This window comes from Hemitrygon akajei, chromosome 25, assembly GCF_048418815.1.
Source record: "Hemitrygon akajei chromosome 25, sHemAka1.3, whole genome shotgun sequence".
Lineage (NCBI taxonomy): Eukaryota > Metazoa > Chordata > Chondrichthyes > Myliobatiformes > Dasyatidae > Hemitrygon > Hemitrygon akajei.
In genome coordinates this window covers 27,891,071-27,908,293 of record NC_133148.1, presented here as the reverse complement: position 1 = coordinate 27,908,293, position 17,223 = coordinate 27,891,071, and the positions used below count along the sequence as shown (strand labels likewise).

Sequence of the window (17,223 nt, the reverse complement as noted above, 5' to 3'; positions counted from 1 at the left end):
CACACACACACACACACACACACACACACACACACACACACCTTGTCAATCTATTTCGTCGTGCTGAGTGCACACATTTCAAAGTCTTCCCCGGTATGCTCTCGTGAATCCTAAACTGAGCTGATGCACTCGGGTTGGCTTTATAGTACCTTTCCCACCAAGCACAGCAAAATATTCTATTCCTTTAGTAATGGGGATGTGTAAGTGTTGTCTGTATACTGTAGTTAAGGTAGATACTTCTGTTTATTTTGTAATATGATTGTAACTACATTATGTTGTGCATAATTTTTTCTAATTCATGTGTAGTTTTAAGTTAACTTTGTTGGTAATTAAAGGTGATATGTACTAGTGCCTAAAAAAAAACTTTTGCTCTCAGTAGGGGTTGTTTACACTGGACAAGAATAGTATGGAGCTATTATTGTATTTTCTGGAGCTATTATTGTATGATATTAACCCAACATTTCAGATGTAAAAGTCCCATGGTGCCATCTTGAAGAAGAGTAAGGAAATGATCTCCAGTCTCCTTGCTGATATGTTGTCCCTTCATCAATTATATTTGTTACGTACCCCGTAACGGGTTAAAAAGGACCAGCAGAAATGGACACATCTGGAGTCTGAGTCTTCCGTTATAAACCCTATTTTATTAGTAGCTACGTGAATAAAGTAATACAAAACAAGGTAAGGTAAACAGGTTAGCAAAGTATATGCATATATGTAGGTGAGTAAATAAGGTTCCCAAGTTTCTCCAGATCAGGTGATTAGTCTTACGGTGGTATAGTAAGCAATCGGTTCAGTTCTGGAATTTGATTTGAGTAGAGTTGGAGAGAGAGAGGTAGAGTGTTGGTTTGTCTTCCGATGCCAATGCTCCACGCCATCCTCCTTGCTTCCAAAACTTATTTAAAGTCACCAGCTTGTGACCACAGAAAGGGGACTGTTTCCGCGGTAACGCTATCAACACAGGCCAGGGTTAACCACACCGATAGCGTTCCACCGCTCACTCCTTTGTCCACACTGTGAGCAAAAACCCCACCCTTAACGTGGGCACGCAAATCTCACCAGCGTCCTCCTTGCCTCTGGCGTCGTGTGTCTCCTGTGTGTCTCTCGTGTCTGATTAAAAAGTCGACCGACCTTGCATATATCTCCAAGTGCTGAACACGAACTGTCCGTCATATAGCTCCGTCTTTCAGTTTCCAAGGCAACTCACAGACTCTCTCTCTCTCCCTTTTGCTGAATGAGCACACAAGCTGTTCGCTCCTTCTCTCTCTCATTTAAAGGAACAGTCCACTTTAGAATAATCCTTCAGATCTCGTCACATATTTAACAGATTAACAGAGCATGATTACTGTGCGAATTGTGCGAAACCTTATTGTTTGCAAGTTGGCTTTATAATTTTCACTGGTTGTAATGCCCGAAGATTGTGAGCAGGTCTTCATTATAAATTAGATGGGGAATTTTGATACTGAAGCTCAGCTAGTTGAATATGTAATAGTTACAGAATGAAGGGTCTCTTACTGAAATGGTTACCTCTTTCAATTAAGAACCTAATTCAGTAACTGTGGCCTTATTGCTTTGGTGATCCCCAGGTGTTAACTACGAAATATAGCTTGTGGCTGAGGAGATGCCTATTTCCTCTTATTAAATTTTATATACTTGGACCTAACTTACAAATTTGACTCCCTGGTAGCTCTCTACATTTTTTTTTCACTCTTGTAGCTGCAGCATAATATCTGAGATTTCCTGTTTTGCTCCCTCTTCTTTGCATTTGCAATGATGACTTGTTAACAGATAGTGATATCGCTGCTGTATGTGCCCAGTTAAGTATGTGTGAAATTATTTCAAGTGAAAGTTGAATATTCTCCAAGAAATAAGGATCCAATGCATTAAGAGATCATTATAAATCTTTTCAAGTTATAGAAATTAATGCTATCAAAAGCCCCGTGAAGAAAGCATGTCAGTCCATGGCCTCCTCTACTGCCACAATGAGACCACACTCAAGTTGGAGGAGCACCACCTCATATTCCACCTGGGTAGCCTCCAACCTGACGGCATGAACATCAATTCTCTAACTTCTTGTAGTTTCTCCTCGTCCCCTCCTCTCTTTTTCCATTCCCGTTTTCCCATACCACATCCCTTCCCCTCACCTGCCCTTTGGTGCCCTTTTCCTTTCCATTCTCCCATGGTCCACTCTCCTCTCCTATCAGATTTGTTCTTCTTCAGCCCTTTTACACCTATCACCTGCCAGCCTCTCACTTCATCGCCCTCTCCACCTCCCACCCCCTCACCTGCCTTCACCTACCTGTCAGCCTCTCACTTCATCGCCCTCTCCACCTCCCACCCACCTTCCCCCTCACCTGCCTTCACCTATCACCTGCCAGCCTCTCACTTCATCGCCCTCTCCACCTCCCACCCCCTCACCTGCCTTCACCTATCACCTGCCAGCCTCTCACTTCATCGCCCTCTCCACCTCCCACCCCCTCACCTGCCTTCACCTATCACCTGTCAGCCTCTCACTTCATCGCCCTCTCCACCTCCCACCCCCTCACCTGCCTTCACCTATCACCTGTCAGCCTCTCACTTCATCGCCCTCTCCACCTCCCACCCACCTCACCTGCCTTTACCTATCACCTGTCAGCCTCTCACTTCATCGCCCTCTCCACCTCCCACCCCCCTCACCTGCCTTCACCTATCACCTGCCAGCCTCTCACTTCATTGCCCTCTCTACCTCCCACCCACCTTCCCCCTCACCTGCCTTCACCTATCACCTGTCAGCCTCTCACTTCATCGCCCTCTCCACCTCCCACCCCCTCACCTGCCTTCACCTACCTGCCAGCCTCTCACTTCATCGCCCTCTCCACCTCCCACCCCCTCACCTGCCTTCACCTACCTGCCAGCCTCTCACTTCATCGCCCTCTCCACCTCCCACCCCCTCACCTGCCTTCACCTGTCACCTGTCAGCCTCTCACTTCATCGCCCTCTCCACCTCCCACCCACCTTCCCCCTCACCTGCCTTCACCTATCACCTGCCAGCCTCTCACTTCATCGCCCTCTCCACCTCCCACCCCCTCACCTGCCTTCACCTATCACCTGCCAGCCTCTCACTTCATCGCCCTCTCCACCTCCCACCCCCTCACCTGCCTTCACCTATCACCTGTCAGCCTCTCACTTCATCGCCCTCTCCACCTCCCACCCACCTCACCTGCCTTCACCTATCACCTGCCAGCCTCTCACTTCATCGCCCTCTCCACCTCCCACCCCCTCACCTGCCTTCACCTATCACCTGTCAGCCTCTCACTTCATCGCCCTCTTCACCTCCCACCCCCTCACCTGCCTTCACCTATCACCTGCCAGCCTCTCACTTCATCGCCCTCTCCACCTCCCACCCCCTCACCTGCCTTCACCTATCACCTGTCAGCCTCTCACTTCATCGCCCTCTCCACCTCCCACCCACCTTCCCCCTCACCTGCCTTCACCTATCACCTGCCAGCCTCTCACTTCATCGCCCTCTCCACCTCCCACCCACCTCACCTGCCTTCACCTATCACCTGTCAGCCTCTCACTTCATCGCCCTCTTCACCTCCCACCCCCTCACCTGCCTTCACCTATCACCTGTCAGCCTCTCACTTCATCGCCCTCTCCACCTCCCACCCACCTTCCCCCTCACCTGCCTTCACCTATCACCTGCCAGCCTCTCACTTCATCGCCCTCTCCACCTCCCACCCCCTCACCTGCCTTCACCTATCACCTGCCAGCCTCTCACTTCATCGCCCTCTCCACCTCCCACCCACCTCACCTGCCTTCACCTATCACCTGCCAGCCTCTCACTTCATCGCCCTCTCCACCTCCCACCCACCTCACCTGCCTTCACCTATCACCTGTCAGCCTCTCACTTCATCGCCCTCTCCACCTCCCACCCCCTCACCTGCCTTCACCTATCACCTGTCAGCCTCTCACTTCATCGCCCTCTCCACCTCCCACCCCCTCACCTGCCTTCACCTATCACCTGTCAGCCTCTCACTTCATCGCCCTCTCCACCTCCCACCCCCTCACCTGCCTTCACCTATCACCTGCCAGCCTCTCACTTCATCGCCCTCTCCACCTCCCACCCACCTCACCTGCCTTCACCTATCACCTGTCAGCCTCTCACTTCATCGCCCTCTCCACCTCCCACCCACCTTCCCCCTCACCTGCCTTCACCTATCACCTGCCAGCCTCTCACTTCATCGCCCTCTCCACCTCCCACCCACCTTCCCCCTCACCTGCCTTCACCTGCCAGCCTCTCACTTCATCGCCCTCTCCACCTCCCACCCCCTCACCTGCCTTCACCTATCACCTGTCAGCCTCTCACTTCATCGCCCTCTCCACCTCCCACCCACCTCACCTGCCTTCACCTATCACCTGCCAGCCTCTCACTTCATCGCCCTCTCCACCTCCCACCCACCTCACCTGCCTTCACCTATCACCTGCCAGCCTCTCACTTCATCGCCCTCTCTACCTCCCACCCACCTTCCCCCTCACCTGCCTTCACCTATCACCTGTCAGCCTCTCAGTTCATCGCCCTCTCCACCTCCCACCCCCACACCTGCCTTCACCTATCACCTGTCAGCCTCTCACTTCATCGCCCTCTCCACCTCCCACCCACCTTCCCCCTCACCTGCCTTCACCTATCACCTGTCAGCGAGTGCTCCTTCCAGTCACTCTTACTCTAGCTTCTTGTCCCTTCCTTTCCAGTCCTGATGAAGAGTCTTGGCCCAACTCTTTATTCCTCTCCATACATGCTTCCTGACTTGCTGAGTTCCTTCGGCATTTTGTGTGCTGCTCTGGATTTCCAGCATCTGCAGAATCTCTTGTGTTTTTGAAGAAAACTTAAAATTACTAATATAAACAATGTTTAAATTAAATTCTATAGAATTGATCTAGAACATAAATCAGGCACTGAAAGAGGCACATGGCAAACCCCAATAACGTGGAAGTTTGTTAACACTGTTGGCTCCATATGTAAAAACTTATTTCTAAGTAATTTCTTTTTCCTCTCCTTCCAGTTTTTGCACAGCCAATTATCAGCAAGGCCAAGCCCGAACTGTTGAAATCCCACTTCATCCCTACCATGGAAAAGCTAAAGAAAAGATCGAAAAAAGTAGTGGCTGAGGAGGATCAGTTGCGCATGGAGGGCAAGGGAGATGTTGTGGAAAGCGAATTACTAATCCGAGATGAGTTTTCTGTTCTCTGCCGTGATCTGTATGCTTTGTATCCACTGCTGATTCGTTATGTGGACAATAACAGGTAAGCATGCCGTTATTTTGGGGAAGTTTAATCCCTGGTGATGGGAATGGTTTAAAAAGTTGGGAAAAAAATGATCCCGCTCCCACTGAGGTGGGTGCAGGCTGATCTATCATTTAAGTGTTTAATTAGTGCAAATTTGACCTTGAATTTTATATTAAACACCTCGGGCCAAATGTCTTCAATCCGGCAGCTGAAAGGTGAAGAGAATGGATTCCAGTTAATGGCTTTAAAACACGGCAAAGAGCTGTGTAAATTCACGGCAGCTCTGCACAAAACCTGTGGTGTGCACCTCCTGCACAATAAGGGACGTCAGGGACAATGCCTGCATCCATGGCAACTGCGCGCTCAGGATACAGCCACTGTCCAGCTCCAGCTATGGAGTATCCGTGATGCTGGGTGACACATTTAGTGCAGTGGCCACACCGTGGTAAAGACTACTCAGGCGGGTGGGGACAGCGTAACAACCAGGCAAAGCAGAGGAAGGCATGTTTCCCCTCGAAGTTCAAAATAAATTTTATTATCAGAGCACATATACGTCACCGTGTACAGCCCTGGGATTCTCTTTGCCATAAACATACTCAGCAAACCTATAGAATAGTAACTGTAAACAGGATCAATGAAAGAGCAGGTAGAGTATAGAAAACAACAAACTGTGCTAATGCAGATATTTAAAAATAGCAGTAAATAACAAGATAAAGAGCCCCTAAAGTGAACACGAGGAAATCTGCAGATGCTGGAAATTCAAGCAACACACACAAAATGCTGGTGGAACACAGCAGGCCAGGCAGCATCTAGAGGGAGAAGCACTGTCGACGTTTCGGGCCGAGACCCTTCGTCAGGACTAACTGAAAGGAAAGATAGTAAGAGATTTGAAAGTAGGAGGGAAAGAGGAAAATACAAAATGATAGGAGAAGACCAGAGGGGGTGGAGTTCACCTCTGGTCTTCTCCTATCATTTCTCATTTTCCCCTCCCCCTCCTACTTTCAAATCTCTTACTATCTTTCCTTTCAGTTAGTCCTGACGAAGGGCCTCGGCCCAAAATGTCGACAGTGCTTCTCCCTATAGATGCTGCCTGGCCTGCTGCGTTTCACCAGCATTTTGTCTGTGATGCTAGTCCTTAAAGTGAGATCAGTGGTTGTGGGAACATCTCGAGAGATGAGTGCAGTTATCCTCTTTTGTTCAAGATCCTGGTGGTTGAAGGGTAGTAACTGTTCTTGAACTTGATGGTGTTAGTCCTGAGGCTCCTGTACCTTCTACCTGAAGCGGCCACGAGAAAAGAGCATGGCCTGGATGTTTCATGTAGCTGTTCAATGTTTGGCAGGGCTTTACTCATGATGTACTGGGCCGAATTCTCTCACTGGTGTTCCCATACCAGGCCGTAATGCAGCCAGTCAGCACACTTCCCATTATACGTCTACAGAAGTTTATCGAAGTTTTTGATGTTGTGCCAAATCTCCACGGACTCCTAAGAAAAGTAGAGGCACCGACATGCTTTCTTTGCCATTATATTTATATGATGTGTCCATGAAATTCATTGTTTCGCAGCATTAGTCATCAAAAAAATTACTGTAAGTTACAAAATAAATGGTGCAAAAGACAAATGATGAGGTAGTGTTTATGAGTTCATTGACTGACGATGAAGAGGAAGAAACTGTTTTTAAAACATTGAGTGTGGGTCTTCAGGCTCCTGTGCCTCCTCCCTGATGTATTAACATAAAGAGGGCGTGTCCTGAGTGGTGAAGGTTTTTAATGATGCAGGTCGTCTTCTGTAGGCACCATCTCCTGAAGATGACCTCAGCGGGGAGTCTATGATAGGACTGGCTGAGTCTACAACCTTCTGCAGCCTTTTGTGATTTGGGCATTGGAGGTTACACACCAGACCGTGATACAACCAGTCCAAATGCTCTCCTCTATAGAAATGTACAAGTCTTTGGTGACGTAACAAATTTCCTGAAACTCCTTATGAAGTAGAAGCTCTGGCATGCCCCCTTTGTGATTGCCACAGTGTGTTGATTCTCTGAGATGCTGACACCCAGGAACTTAGAGCTGCTCAGCCTTTCCACTGTCAACCCCTGGATGAGGAGTGGTATGAGTTCTCCCCTATTTCCCCTTCCTGAAATCCACAATCAATTCCTTGGTCTTGCTGACTCTGAATGTGAGGCTGTTGTTGCAATTCCACTCAACCAGCTGATTTATCTCACTCCTATATGCCTCCTATCCCTAACTATGCCCTTCATGATCTATACACCTCTATAATAACATCCCGTATTCCCCTATGATCCAATGAATAATGCCCCAACCTGTGCGGCTCAGTCCCTCAAGTCGCAGTGACATCCTTGTATATCTCTGCACTCTTTCCATGTTAATGGACATTGACATTTCCAGGTCAATGGAATTGTGAGGCAGTGGCTCGTCGAGCTTTGCCACTGAACCTGGTATCCCTATGCCTCTTAATTCCCTGCTTGCATTCTTTTCTAGCTTATTTGTAATCTTCAAGGGCTCTGCTTGACTTTAGCTTCCAACATATAAATCCTTTTCCTTCGTGACTAAATTCGCCACCTGTTTTGACTTCCAAGATTTTCTTACCTTGCCATCCTTACTGGAATGTAGATGTCCTGTGCTCCGTGCCACTGATCCTGTCCAGTGTGGACTTTCCCAAAAACAGCCATTCCCAGCTAACTCTCCTTAGTTCCTGCCCTGTACTCTTGTAATTTGCTCTGTTCCAATTGAATATTCTCGCAAGGTTCATACTTAAAACTTACATTCTGGATGCTGTTCCCTAACTGAGGGTAGCACATAGCGCAGTGGGTAGTTTACAGCACAGCCGGCCCAGGTTCAATTCCCACCGCTGCCTGTAAAGAGTTTGTACGTTCCCCTCATGATCGAGTGGGATTCCTCCAGGTGCTCCAGTTTCCTTCCGTAGTCCGAAGACGTACCGTTGATAGGTCAATTGGTCATTGTAAATTGCCCCATGATTAGGCTAGGGTTAAAATGGAGGAATGTTGGGCAGCGTGGCTCGAAGGGCTTCTCAGTGCTGTGTCCCAATCAATCAATCAATAATTCATTCATTCATCTCCCAAGGAAAGGGCAGTCACCTGTCCAGACTCATTTCCCAAGCAACAGGTTCAGCATGGCCCCTCATCTCGTTGGTTTCTCAAACTGATTTGAGAAACACTCCTGGATGCACCTGACAGATTCTGCCTCTCACACAAGGGAGGTCCCAGTGAGATAGCTAGGTTGCTACTCATGTGGCTAATCTTTGTATGTAGCTTTATTCTGTAGAAACAGTTTTGGCCAACACCATTAATGATTCAATCGATGGAATTTCACTGTTAACGCACACTTTGCAGATTAAAACAGAATTAATGTATTGGAATTAATAATATGGTTTTGAAACAGAGCCTTTATTTCGTGCTGATTTCTTCATTTTGAACAGAAGTTTACTTTCTGTGTAATAGTTCAGTATTTAACAAACCTGAATGGCCAAGCAGGTCCATTGTCTCTGCCTGCTCCTGCCCATTGAACTCGTGTCATCATACTTCGTCTCCATTCTGTCCCCCTTGGTTCAGTCTCAGCTTCTTTCTCAATACAAAAAAAACAACCAGTTCCCCTCCACCACCACCCTCCTCCATCTGGCAGAGCTTCATCTCCTCACCCTCAACAGTTTTTCCTTTGGCTCCTCACACTTTCTGCGAACTTGAGGGGTCTCAGCTATGCCTGCCGTTTTTTTGTTGGCTACATAGAACAGTCCATGTCCCAAGCCTTCCCTGGTAATGACCCACAACTCTTCCTCTGCTATATTGATGATGCATTGGTGCTGCTTCATGCATTCTTCAACTTTACCTTCAACTTCCACCCTGCCTTTAAATTCACTCGGTCCCATTTCTGACACCTCCCTTCCCTTTCTCAATCTCTCTATCTCTGGAGAAAAACTGCTGACCAACATCTACTGATTCCCACAGTTACGTTGGCTATACCTCTTCCCACCCACCTCCTGTAAAAATGCTATTCCCTTTTCTCAGTCCCTGCATTTCTGCCCATCTATTCCCAGGATGAGGCTTTCCTTGCCAGGACATCAGAGATGTCCTTCCCTTTCAAAGAACAAGGCTTCACTCTCTCCACTATTGATGCTGCCCTCACCCTATTCTCCATCATTTCTCACTCCCTCACCCCACCTTCCTGCCGCCTTGACAGTGATAGAGTTTCTTTTGTCCTTACCTACCACCCCATGAGCCTCCCCATCCAACACATCATTCCCCCACAACGTCCAGCCATCTCCAAAGGGATCCTTTATAGGCATCCGTTAGTCTTGTGAGACCTTGGAAGGTTTCCAGGGCGCAGGCCTGGGCGGGTTGTATGGGAGACCGGCAGTTGCCCAAGCTGCAAGCCTTCCCCTCTCCACGCCACCGATGTTGTCCAAGGGAAGGGCACTAGGACCCAAGCAGCTCGGCACCAGTGTCGTCGCAGAGCAATATGTGGTTAAGTCGCTTACTCAAGGACACAAGGCGCTGCCTCAGCTGAGGCTCGAACCAGTGACCTTCAGATCACTGGACCAATGCCTTATCCACTAGGCCACGCGCCAACAAAGGGATCCTACCCTGCACCAAAAATATCTTTACCTCCCCCTCCCACTTAATGCAGGGATCACTCCCACTGAGATTCCCTTGTCCATTCGTCCCTCCTCACTAATCTTCCTCCCAGCACATCCCTTCAAGCAGGCAGAGTGATATATATGCCCATTCGCCTCCTTCCTCACCTTCATTCAGGGCCTCAAACAGTTCTTCCAGTTCAAACAGTTCTCCTGTGAATCTGCTGGGGTCGTCTGTTGTGCTGGTGATCCCAAAGTGGCCTCCTCCTCCTCTGGCCCTTTACCTTTCCTACCAACTGGGCTTCACCTATCACCTTCTAAATATCCTCCTCCTCCTCCCCCCACCTTTTTATTGTTGTCTTCCCCCTTCCTTTCCAGTCCTGAAGAAGGGTCTCAGCCCAAAACATCAACTGTTTATTCATCTCCATAGATGCTGACTGACCTGCTGGGGACCTCCAGCGTTCTCTGCGTGTCACTTTATTATCTCTCTGTTTTACTTATTGTCACAGGGCCAAGTGGTTAACTGAACCAAACCCCGACGCCGAAGAGCTTTTCAGAATGGTGGGAGACATCTTTATCCTGTGGTCGAAGTCACATGTAAGTTTCACAAGGTTCAGCAAGTGGTATCAAAGTATGAGGGCTCCACGTATTGGTGGTTCCATCGTTGCTTTGATTTTACATTATTATCTCCCTGCAACTTAATTCGGGCATAAAGGTAATATATAACAGCTACTTCGTCCTGTGAAAAATTACGCCAAACTGAACTTGGTTTTAAAGCTTAATATAAAGTGTTTAACACCCCTATTTAATTATTTTCAGCATCTGATGTTGATATATAAACTGGAAAATGGAATGATATCTATGTGTGGCACTCTCCAGGGCAAGTTAACCTGAAGACAGGAAACAGGCCATAAACTACTGTCAGCTTTGGTTTCAATAAACGCCAATGAGTGTTATGTAAAGCAAAATGAATTTGGAGTCCATTTCAAAAGTGCGCATTGCTGTATTCCCATCTAAATATGCACCTTTCTACCAGAGTGGTTTAGAGTCTGTATAAGCCATTCTATTTTTCTGTGTATATGGCAACAGGAAAAGCGTGTGAAGCTGTCAGGCAAGAAATATTCCATAAACAATGATTTCTCTCCAATCTCCACACATTCCAGCCGTACATCCATACATATCGCCAAACTCCCTCAGATTTCCCCCCATCTTCCAACCAACTAACCAATGCCAGATTCCTGACGTCCCCTTTCCTTGTGCCATTCATGCAATAGTGAGTTGCTCCTTCTCCTTCCCCCGCGCTCCAATGAGTGCCAGGTACCAACTCTTCTCTCCCATCTCAACCATCCCTTTCATTCCTTCCGGTACCATCCCTTCAGCCACCACCCATCCCTGTTCACTCTTTCCAGTTCCATCCCTTCAACCACCAACTGTCCTCCGCCACCCATCACTGCTGCCCATCAAACGTTTCCAGCCCCACCGTGACATCCCCAGCCGCGCTAAAATCAACATAGACTTGTGTCTCTAGTCTTTGGGGCCAGGTCCGAGGTGGCACATTTTGATCTCAAAGGACAGCAGAGAGTGGGGCGCATTGATTGAATCAGTCACTGGTGTTTCTTTTAGGTGGTGTAGAATATTTGGAATTCCTGCCAGTCCCCCCCCCTCCCCCCCTTTTCATCATGCCTATGTTTTATATGGTCCTGCATGACTAGGAACAAAGCTCAGTGTGTTTTCCTCAACTAATGAACTTACTGGCTGAAATGTCATGGTGTAGACTGAAACATTGGGTTATTTATGAGAAGCTTAAGTGACACAAGGAGAACTTGCCACCAGACAGCCAGGGTTCATTCCTGACCTCTGGTGCTCTCAGGGTGTAGCTTGCACTTTCTGCTTCAGATATCAAAACAATTAGCTTCCTCCGCTTTAAATATTCCTAATAGCCTCCATAACTTACTGGGGCAGAGGTCCCAAGAGATTCATAACCCTCTGCAAGAAGAAATATCTGCTTAGCTCAGTTCAAAATGACAGGCTCTTTGTCTAGAAAGAACAATGCTGCCCTGTGAAGGAAAATATTTTGGTAGACAAAGGGTCAATATTGGCGTTTAGAGTATGGAAACCAGTTCGCAGTATAGTTTGTTATGAGGCCTTAAGATGTAGGAGCAGAAGTAGGCTATTCAGCCCATCGAGTCTGCTCCGCCATTCAATCATGGGCTGACCCAATTCTTCCAGTCATCCCCACTCCCTGCCTTCTCCCCATACCCTTTGATGCCCTGGCTAATCAAGAACCTATCTATCTCTGCCTTAATTACACCCAATGTCTTGGCTTCCACAACCACTTGTGGCAACAAATTCCACAGATTTACCACCCTCTGACTAAAATAATTTCTCCACATCTCTTTTCTAAATAGACGTCCTTCAATCCTGAAGTCGTGCCCTCTTGTCCTAGACTCCCCTGCCATGGGAAATAATTTTGCTATATCTAATCCGTTCAGGCCTTTTAACATTCAGAATGTTTCTATAAGATGCCCCCCCTCATTCTCCTGAACTCCAGGTAATACAGCCCAAGAGCTGCCAGACATTCCTCATACAGTAATCCTTTCATTCCTGGAATCATTCTTGTGAATCTTCTCTGAACCCTCTCCAATACTGGTATATCCTTTTTAAAATAAGGACCCTAAAATTGCACACAATACTCCAAGTGTGGTCTCACAAGTGTTTTATAGAGCCTCAACATCACATCCCTGCGCTTATATTCTATACCTCTAGAAATGAATGCCAACATTGCATTCACCTTCTTCACCACCCACTCAACCTGGAGGTTAACCTTTAGGGTATGCTGCGCAAGGACTCCCAAGTCCCTTTGCATCTCTGCATTTTGAATTCTCTGCCCATCCAAATAATAGTCTGCCCATTTAATTTTTCCACCAAAGTGCATGACCATACACTTTCCAACATTGTATTTAATTTGCCACTTCTTTGCCTATTCCCCTAAACCATCTAAGTCTCTCTGCAGGCTCTCTGTTTCCTCAACACTACCTGCTCCTCCACCTATCTTTGTATCACTGGCAAACTTAGCTACAAATCCATTAATCCCATAGTCCAAATCATTGACATACATCGTAAAAAGCAGCGGTCCCAACACCGCCCCCTGTGGAACCCCACTGGTAACCAGCAGCCAGAATAGGATCCCTTTATTCCCACTTTCTGTTTTCTGCTGATCACCCAATGCTCCACCCATGCTAGTAACTCCCCTATAATTCCATGGGCTCTTATCTTGCTTAGCAGCCTCATGTGCGGCACCTTGTCAAAGAACTTCTGAAAATCCAAATACACCACATCTACTGCATCTCCTTTGTCTACCCTGCTTGTAATGTCCTCAAAGAATTGCAGTAGGTTTGTCAGGCAGGATTTTCCTTTCAGGAAACCATGCTGGCTTTGGCCTATCTTGTCATGTGCCTCCAGGTATTCCATAATTTCATCCCTAACAATCGATTCCAACAATTTCTCAACCACTAATGTCAAGTTAACAGGTCTATAGTTTCCTTTCTGCTGCCTCCCACCCTTCTTAAATAGTGGAGTAACATTTGCAATTTTCCAGTCATCCAGTACAATGCAAGAATCTATCGATTCTTGAAAGATCATTGTTAATGCCTCCGCAATCTCTCCAGCTACTACCTTCAGAACCCAAAGTTGAATTCCATCAGGTCCAGGAGATTTATCCACCCTCAGACCATTCAACTTTCTGAGCATCTTCTCAGTCGTAATGTTCACTGCACAAACTTCACTTCCCTGACACTCTTGAATGTCCGGTATACTGCAGATGTCTTCCACTGCGAAGACTGATGCAAAATACGCATTCAGTTCCTTCACCATCTCTACGTCTCTCATTGCAGTATCTCCAGCATCGTTTCCCATTGGTCCTATATCTACCCTCAACTCTCTTTTACCCTTTATATACTTTAAAAAGCTTTTAGTATCTTCTTTGATATTAGTTGCTAGCTTCCTTTTATAATTCATCTTTTCCTTCCTAATGACCTTCTTAGTTTCCTTCTGCAAGTTTTTAAAGGCTTCCCAATCCTCTGTCTTCCCACTAGCTTTGGCTTCCTTGTATGCCCTCTCTTTTACTTTTACTTTGGCTCTGACTTCGCTTGTCAGCCACGGTAGTGTCCTTCTTCCATTCAAAAATTTCTCCTTATTTGGAATATATCTAAACACAAAAATACAACTGCAGATGCTGTGGATCAAAGAATATGTACACAACGCTGGAAGAACTCAGCAGGCCAGGCACTGAAGGGTCTCGGCCCGAAACGTTGGCTACTCTTTTCTCACGGATGCTGCCTGGCCTGCTGAGTTCTTCCAGCGTTGTGTACATATTATTGGAATATATCTGTCTTGTACTTCTCTCATTTTTCACAGGAACTCCAGCCATTGCTGCTCTGCTGTCCTTCCTGCTAGTGTCCCTTTCCTGTCAACCTTGGCCAGTTCCCCTCTAATGCCATTGGAATTTAGTTTCTCCTTCTCAAATTTCAAAGTGAACTCGATCATATTGTGATCACTGTTCCCTTGGGGTTCCTTAACCTTAAGCTCTCTTATCACCTCCGGATCATTGCACAACACCCAATCCAGCACAGCTGGGCTCAACAACAAGCTGATCTAAAATGCCATCCCTTAGACGTTTTACAAATTCTCCCTCTTGAGGTCCGGTACTGGCCTGGTTTTCCCAATCCACTTTCATGTTAAAATCCCCAACGATTATCATGACATTGCCCTTCTGACACGCCTTTTCTATCTCCTGCTGTAACTTGTAATCCACATCCTGGCTGCTGTTTGGAGGCCTGTATACAACTGCTATTAGGGTCCTTTTACCCTTGCCATTTCTTAACTCAACCCATAGAGACTCAACACCTTCCGATCTTATGTCATCCCTTTCTAATGATTTAATATTATTTCTTATTAACAGGGCCTCACCACCCTCTCTGCTAGCTCATCTATCCTTCCGATACACCGTATATCCTCGGATGTTCAGCTCCCAATGGCAGCCATCCTTTAGCCAAGTTTCAGAGATGGCCACGATGTCATACTTGCCAATCTGAAGCTGAATTTCAAAATCATCCATTTTATTTTTTATGCTGCGTGCATTCAAATACAACACTTTCAGTCCTGTATTTGTTGCTTTCTGTTTTAACTGCACCATACCTCTATTTCCCAGATTATGGCTATGCTTCATCTCCTGCCTGTCCTTTCTATCATTTCTGTTGCACACTATCTTTGATTTATTTCTGTTTGCCCCTTCCTCAGCCCTATCACTCCAGTTCCCATCCCCATGCCAAATTAGTTTAAACCCTCCCTAACAGCTCATTAAACCTACCTGCTAGGATTTTGGACCCCTTTGGGTTCAGGTGTAACCCGTCCTTTTTGTACAGGTCGTACCTCCCTCTGAAGAGGCCCCAGTGATCCAGTAATATACCTGATCATGCTATTCTTGCGCTCGTTAGCATGTGGCACAGGCAGCAATCCCGGGATTACTACCCTGGAGGTCCTGCTTTTCAGCTTCCTACCCATCTCCCTGAATTCTCTCTTCAGGACCTCCTCCCATTTTTTACCTATGTTATTGGTACCAACGTGTACCAACTCTGGCTGTTCACCCTCTCCCTTCAGAGTACTCTGCACCCGATACGAGACATCCCATACCTTGGCACTTGGGAGGCAACACACCATGCAGGTATCTCTTAACAGGCTGACAGAATCTCCTGTCTGTTCCTCTCACTATGGAATCCCCTATGACTACCGCATTCCTCATCTTCTTCTCTCCCTTCTACACCACGGAACCAGGTTCAGTGCCAGAGACCCGATCGCCAAGGTCATCCTCTGTCAGGTCACCCCCCACCCCCCCTCAACAGCATCCAAAACTTAGCTTATATTTTGTAATCCACAAGGAAGTCGAACAAACTTTGCTTTTGCAATCGATTTATACATGTCTAAAAGGAGTGGTGCTCTCTGTATTACTTGAAGTTCAAAACTCCCTGTAAGTGGTTCCACTCCCCACGATAATGTGAATAAATTTCTCATTACTTCTAAGTCCAAAACTGTCCGAGTGGTGTATTTGAGTAATTTTTCTAACAGTTCCAATAAATTTGAGTGATTTCTGTAACAGTTCCAATATATTTGAGTAATTTCTCTAACAGTTCTGGCAACAAGGAAGATCTGGTCTTCACACTATTAGCGAGCCACTCTTCCGTTATTCATGAAATAAAGGTATCCTCTAGTCACTTCAAAGTCCATAACCAATTTATTTGTGACCAACTTTAAATAAAATTCCTTAGCAAATTTATTCCTCTAAGTGAGTTATGACACCTGTGAGGACATGCTGAAAGTTAACTGACAGATTCTGAAAATTTAATTTTTTTTACCCCTCAGAATTTCAAACGGGAGGAGCAGAACTTCGTGGTCCAAAACGAAATCAACAACATGTCATTTCTCACCGCGGATAGCAAAAGCAAGATGTCAAAGGTAAGATGCCAGCTGTAATCTATGAGAGCCTTGTTTCCATGACAGGTCCCCATTTGAAGAGGGTCCTTAATTCTGTAACTTATTATCATGGATTCTGAATTGAGATACCACCAATTGTTTGGGCTTTATGAGTTGTTTAAGAGAACCAAAATGATGCCAGTTGCCTTATTGGTGAAAGACTTCAAGCACTGCTCTGTAAAGGTAAAAGTTAAGAATAACAATTCCAGAGACTCCTGGACATCAAAGGACATTTGGCATTTGTTTTTTTAAAAAAGTGGATAGAAGGTGTACAGTACTGAAAAGGAAGGAGACCCATACAGGAGTGTAGAGAGTGCAGTACTTAATGAAGAAATTAGAATGTATAGAGGATTGGTGATATTTCACTGGCAAATGTGATTAGGAAAAATCCCAAACATTATTGGGGCTTTAGTGAAGGTGTAAATCAGATAAAGGCAGCTAGGATTAATTGAATCCCTTGAGGAGTATAAAGGATGTCGGAGTGAACTTGGGGAAGAAGTCAGGAGAGCAATATCAGGATATTTGGTATGCTTAGCAGTCACAGAGTACAGAAACAGGCCCTTCAGCCCATACCTGCACTCAGATCTGTCCATACCCCTACCATCCATGTACCTATCCAAACTTCCCTTCAATGTTACAACTGAAGCTGCACTAACAATTATTCTGTCAGCTCATTCGACACTTGCACCGGCCTCTAAGTGAACGTTTCCCCTTAAATATTTCACCTTTCACCCTAAACCTGTGAATTCTAGGTGTAGTCCTACCCACCCCAAAGGGAGAATGCCTGCATGCTTTCACCAGGTCTATACCACTCATAGTTTTGTAGG

The 17,223-nt window shown here is 46.4% G+C and overlaps 1 protein-coding gene across 6 annotated transcripts in view; it reads left to right on the top strand.

Annotated features, from left to right (window-relative positions):
* LOC140716481 (ryanodine receptor 1-like) overlaps positions 1-17,223 on the top strand; it is a 560,721-nt gene that overhangs the window by 379,458 nt on the left and 164,040 nt on the right. For all 6 annotated transcript variants that reach the window (XM_073029249.1, XM_073029247.1, XM_073029248.1 and 3 more), the window contains 3 exons: positions 5,040-5,280; positions 10,378-10,465; positions 16,286-16,378. In XM_073029249.1, coding sequence (XP_072885350.1) covers positions 5,040-5,280; positions 10,378-10,465; positions 16,286-16,378 — 422 coding nt within the window. The remainder of the gene's footprint in view (positions 1-5,039; positions 5,281-10,377; positions 10,466-16,285; positions 16,379-17,223) is intronic.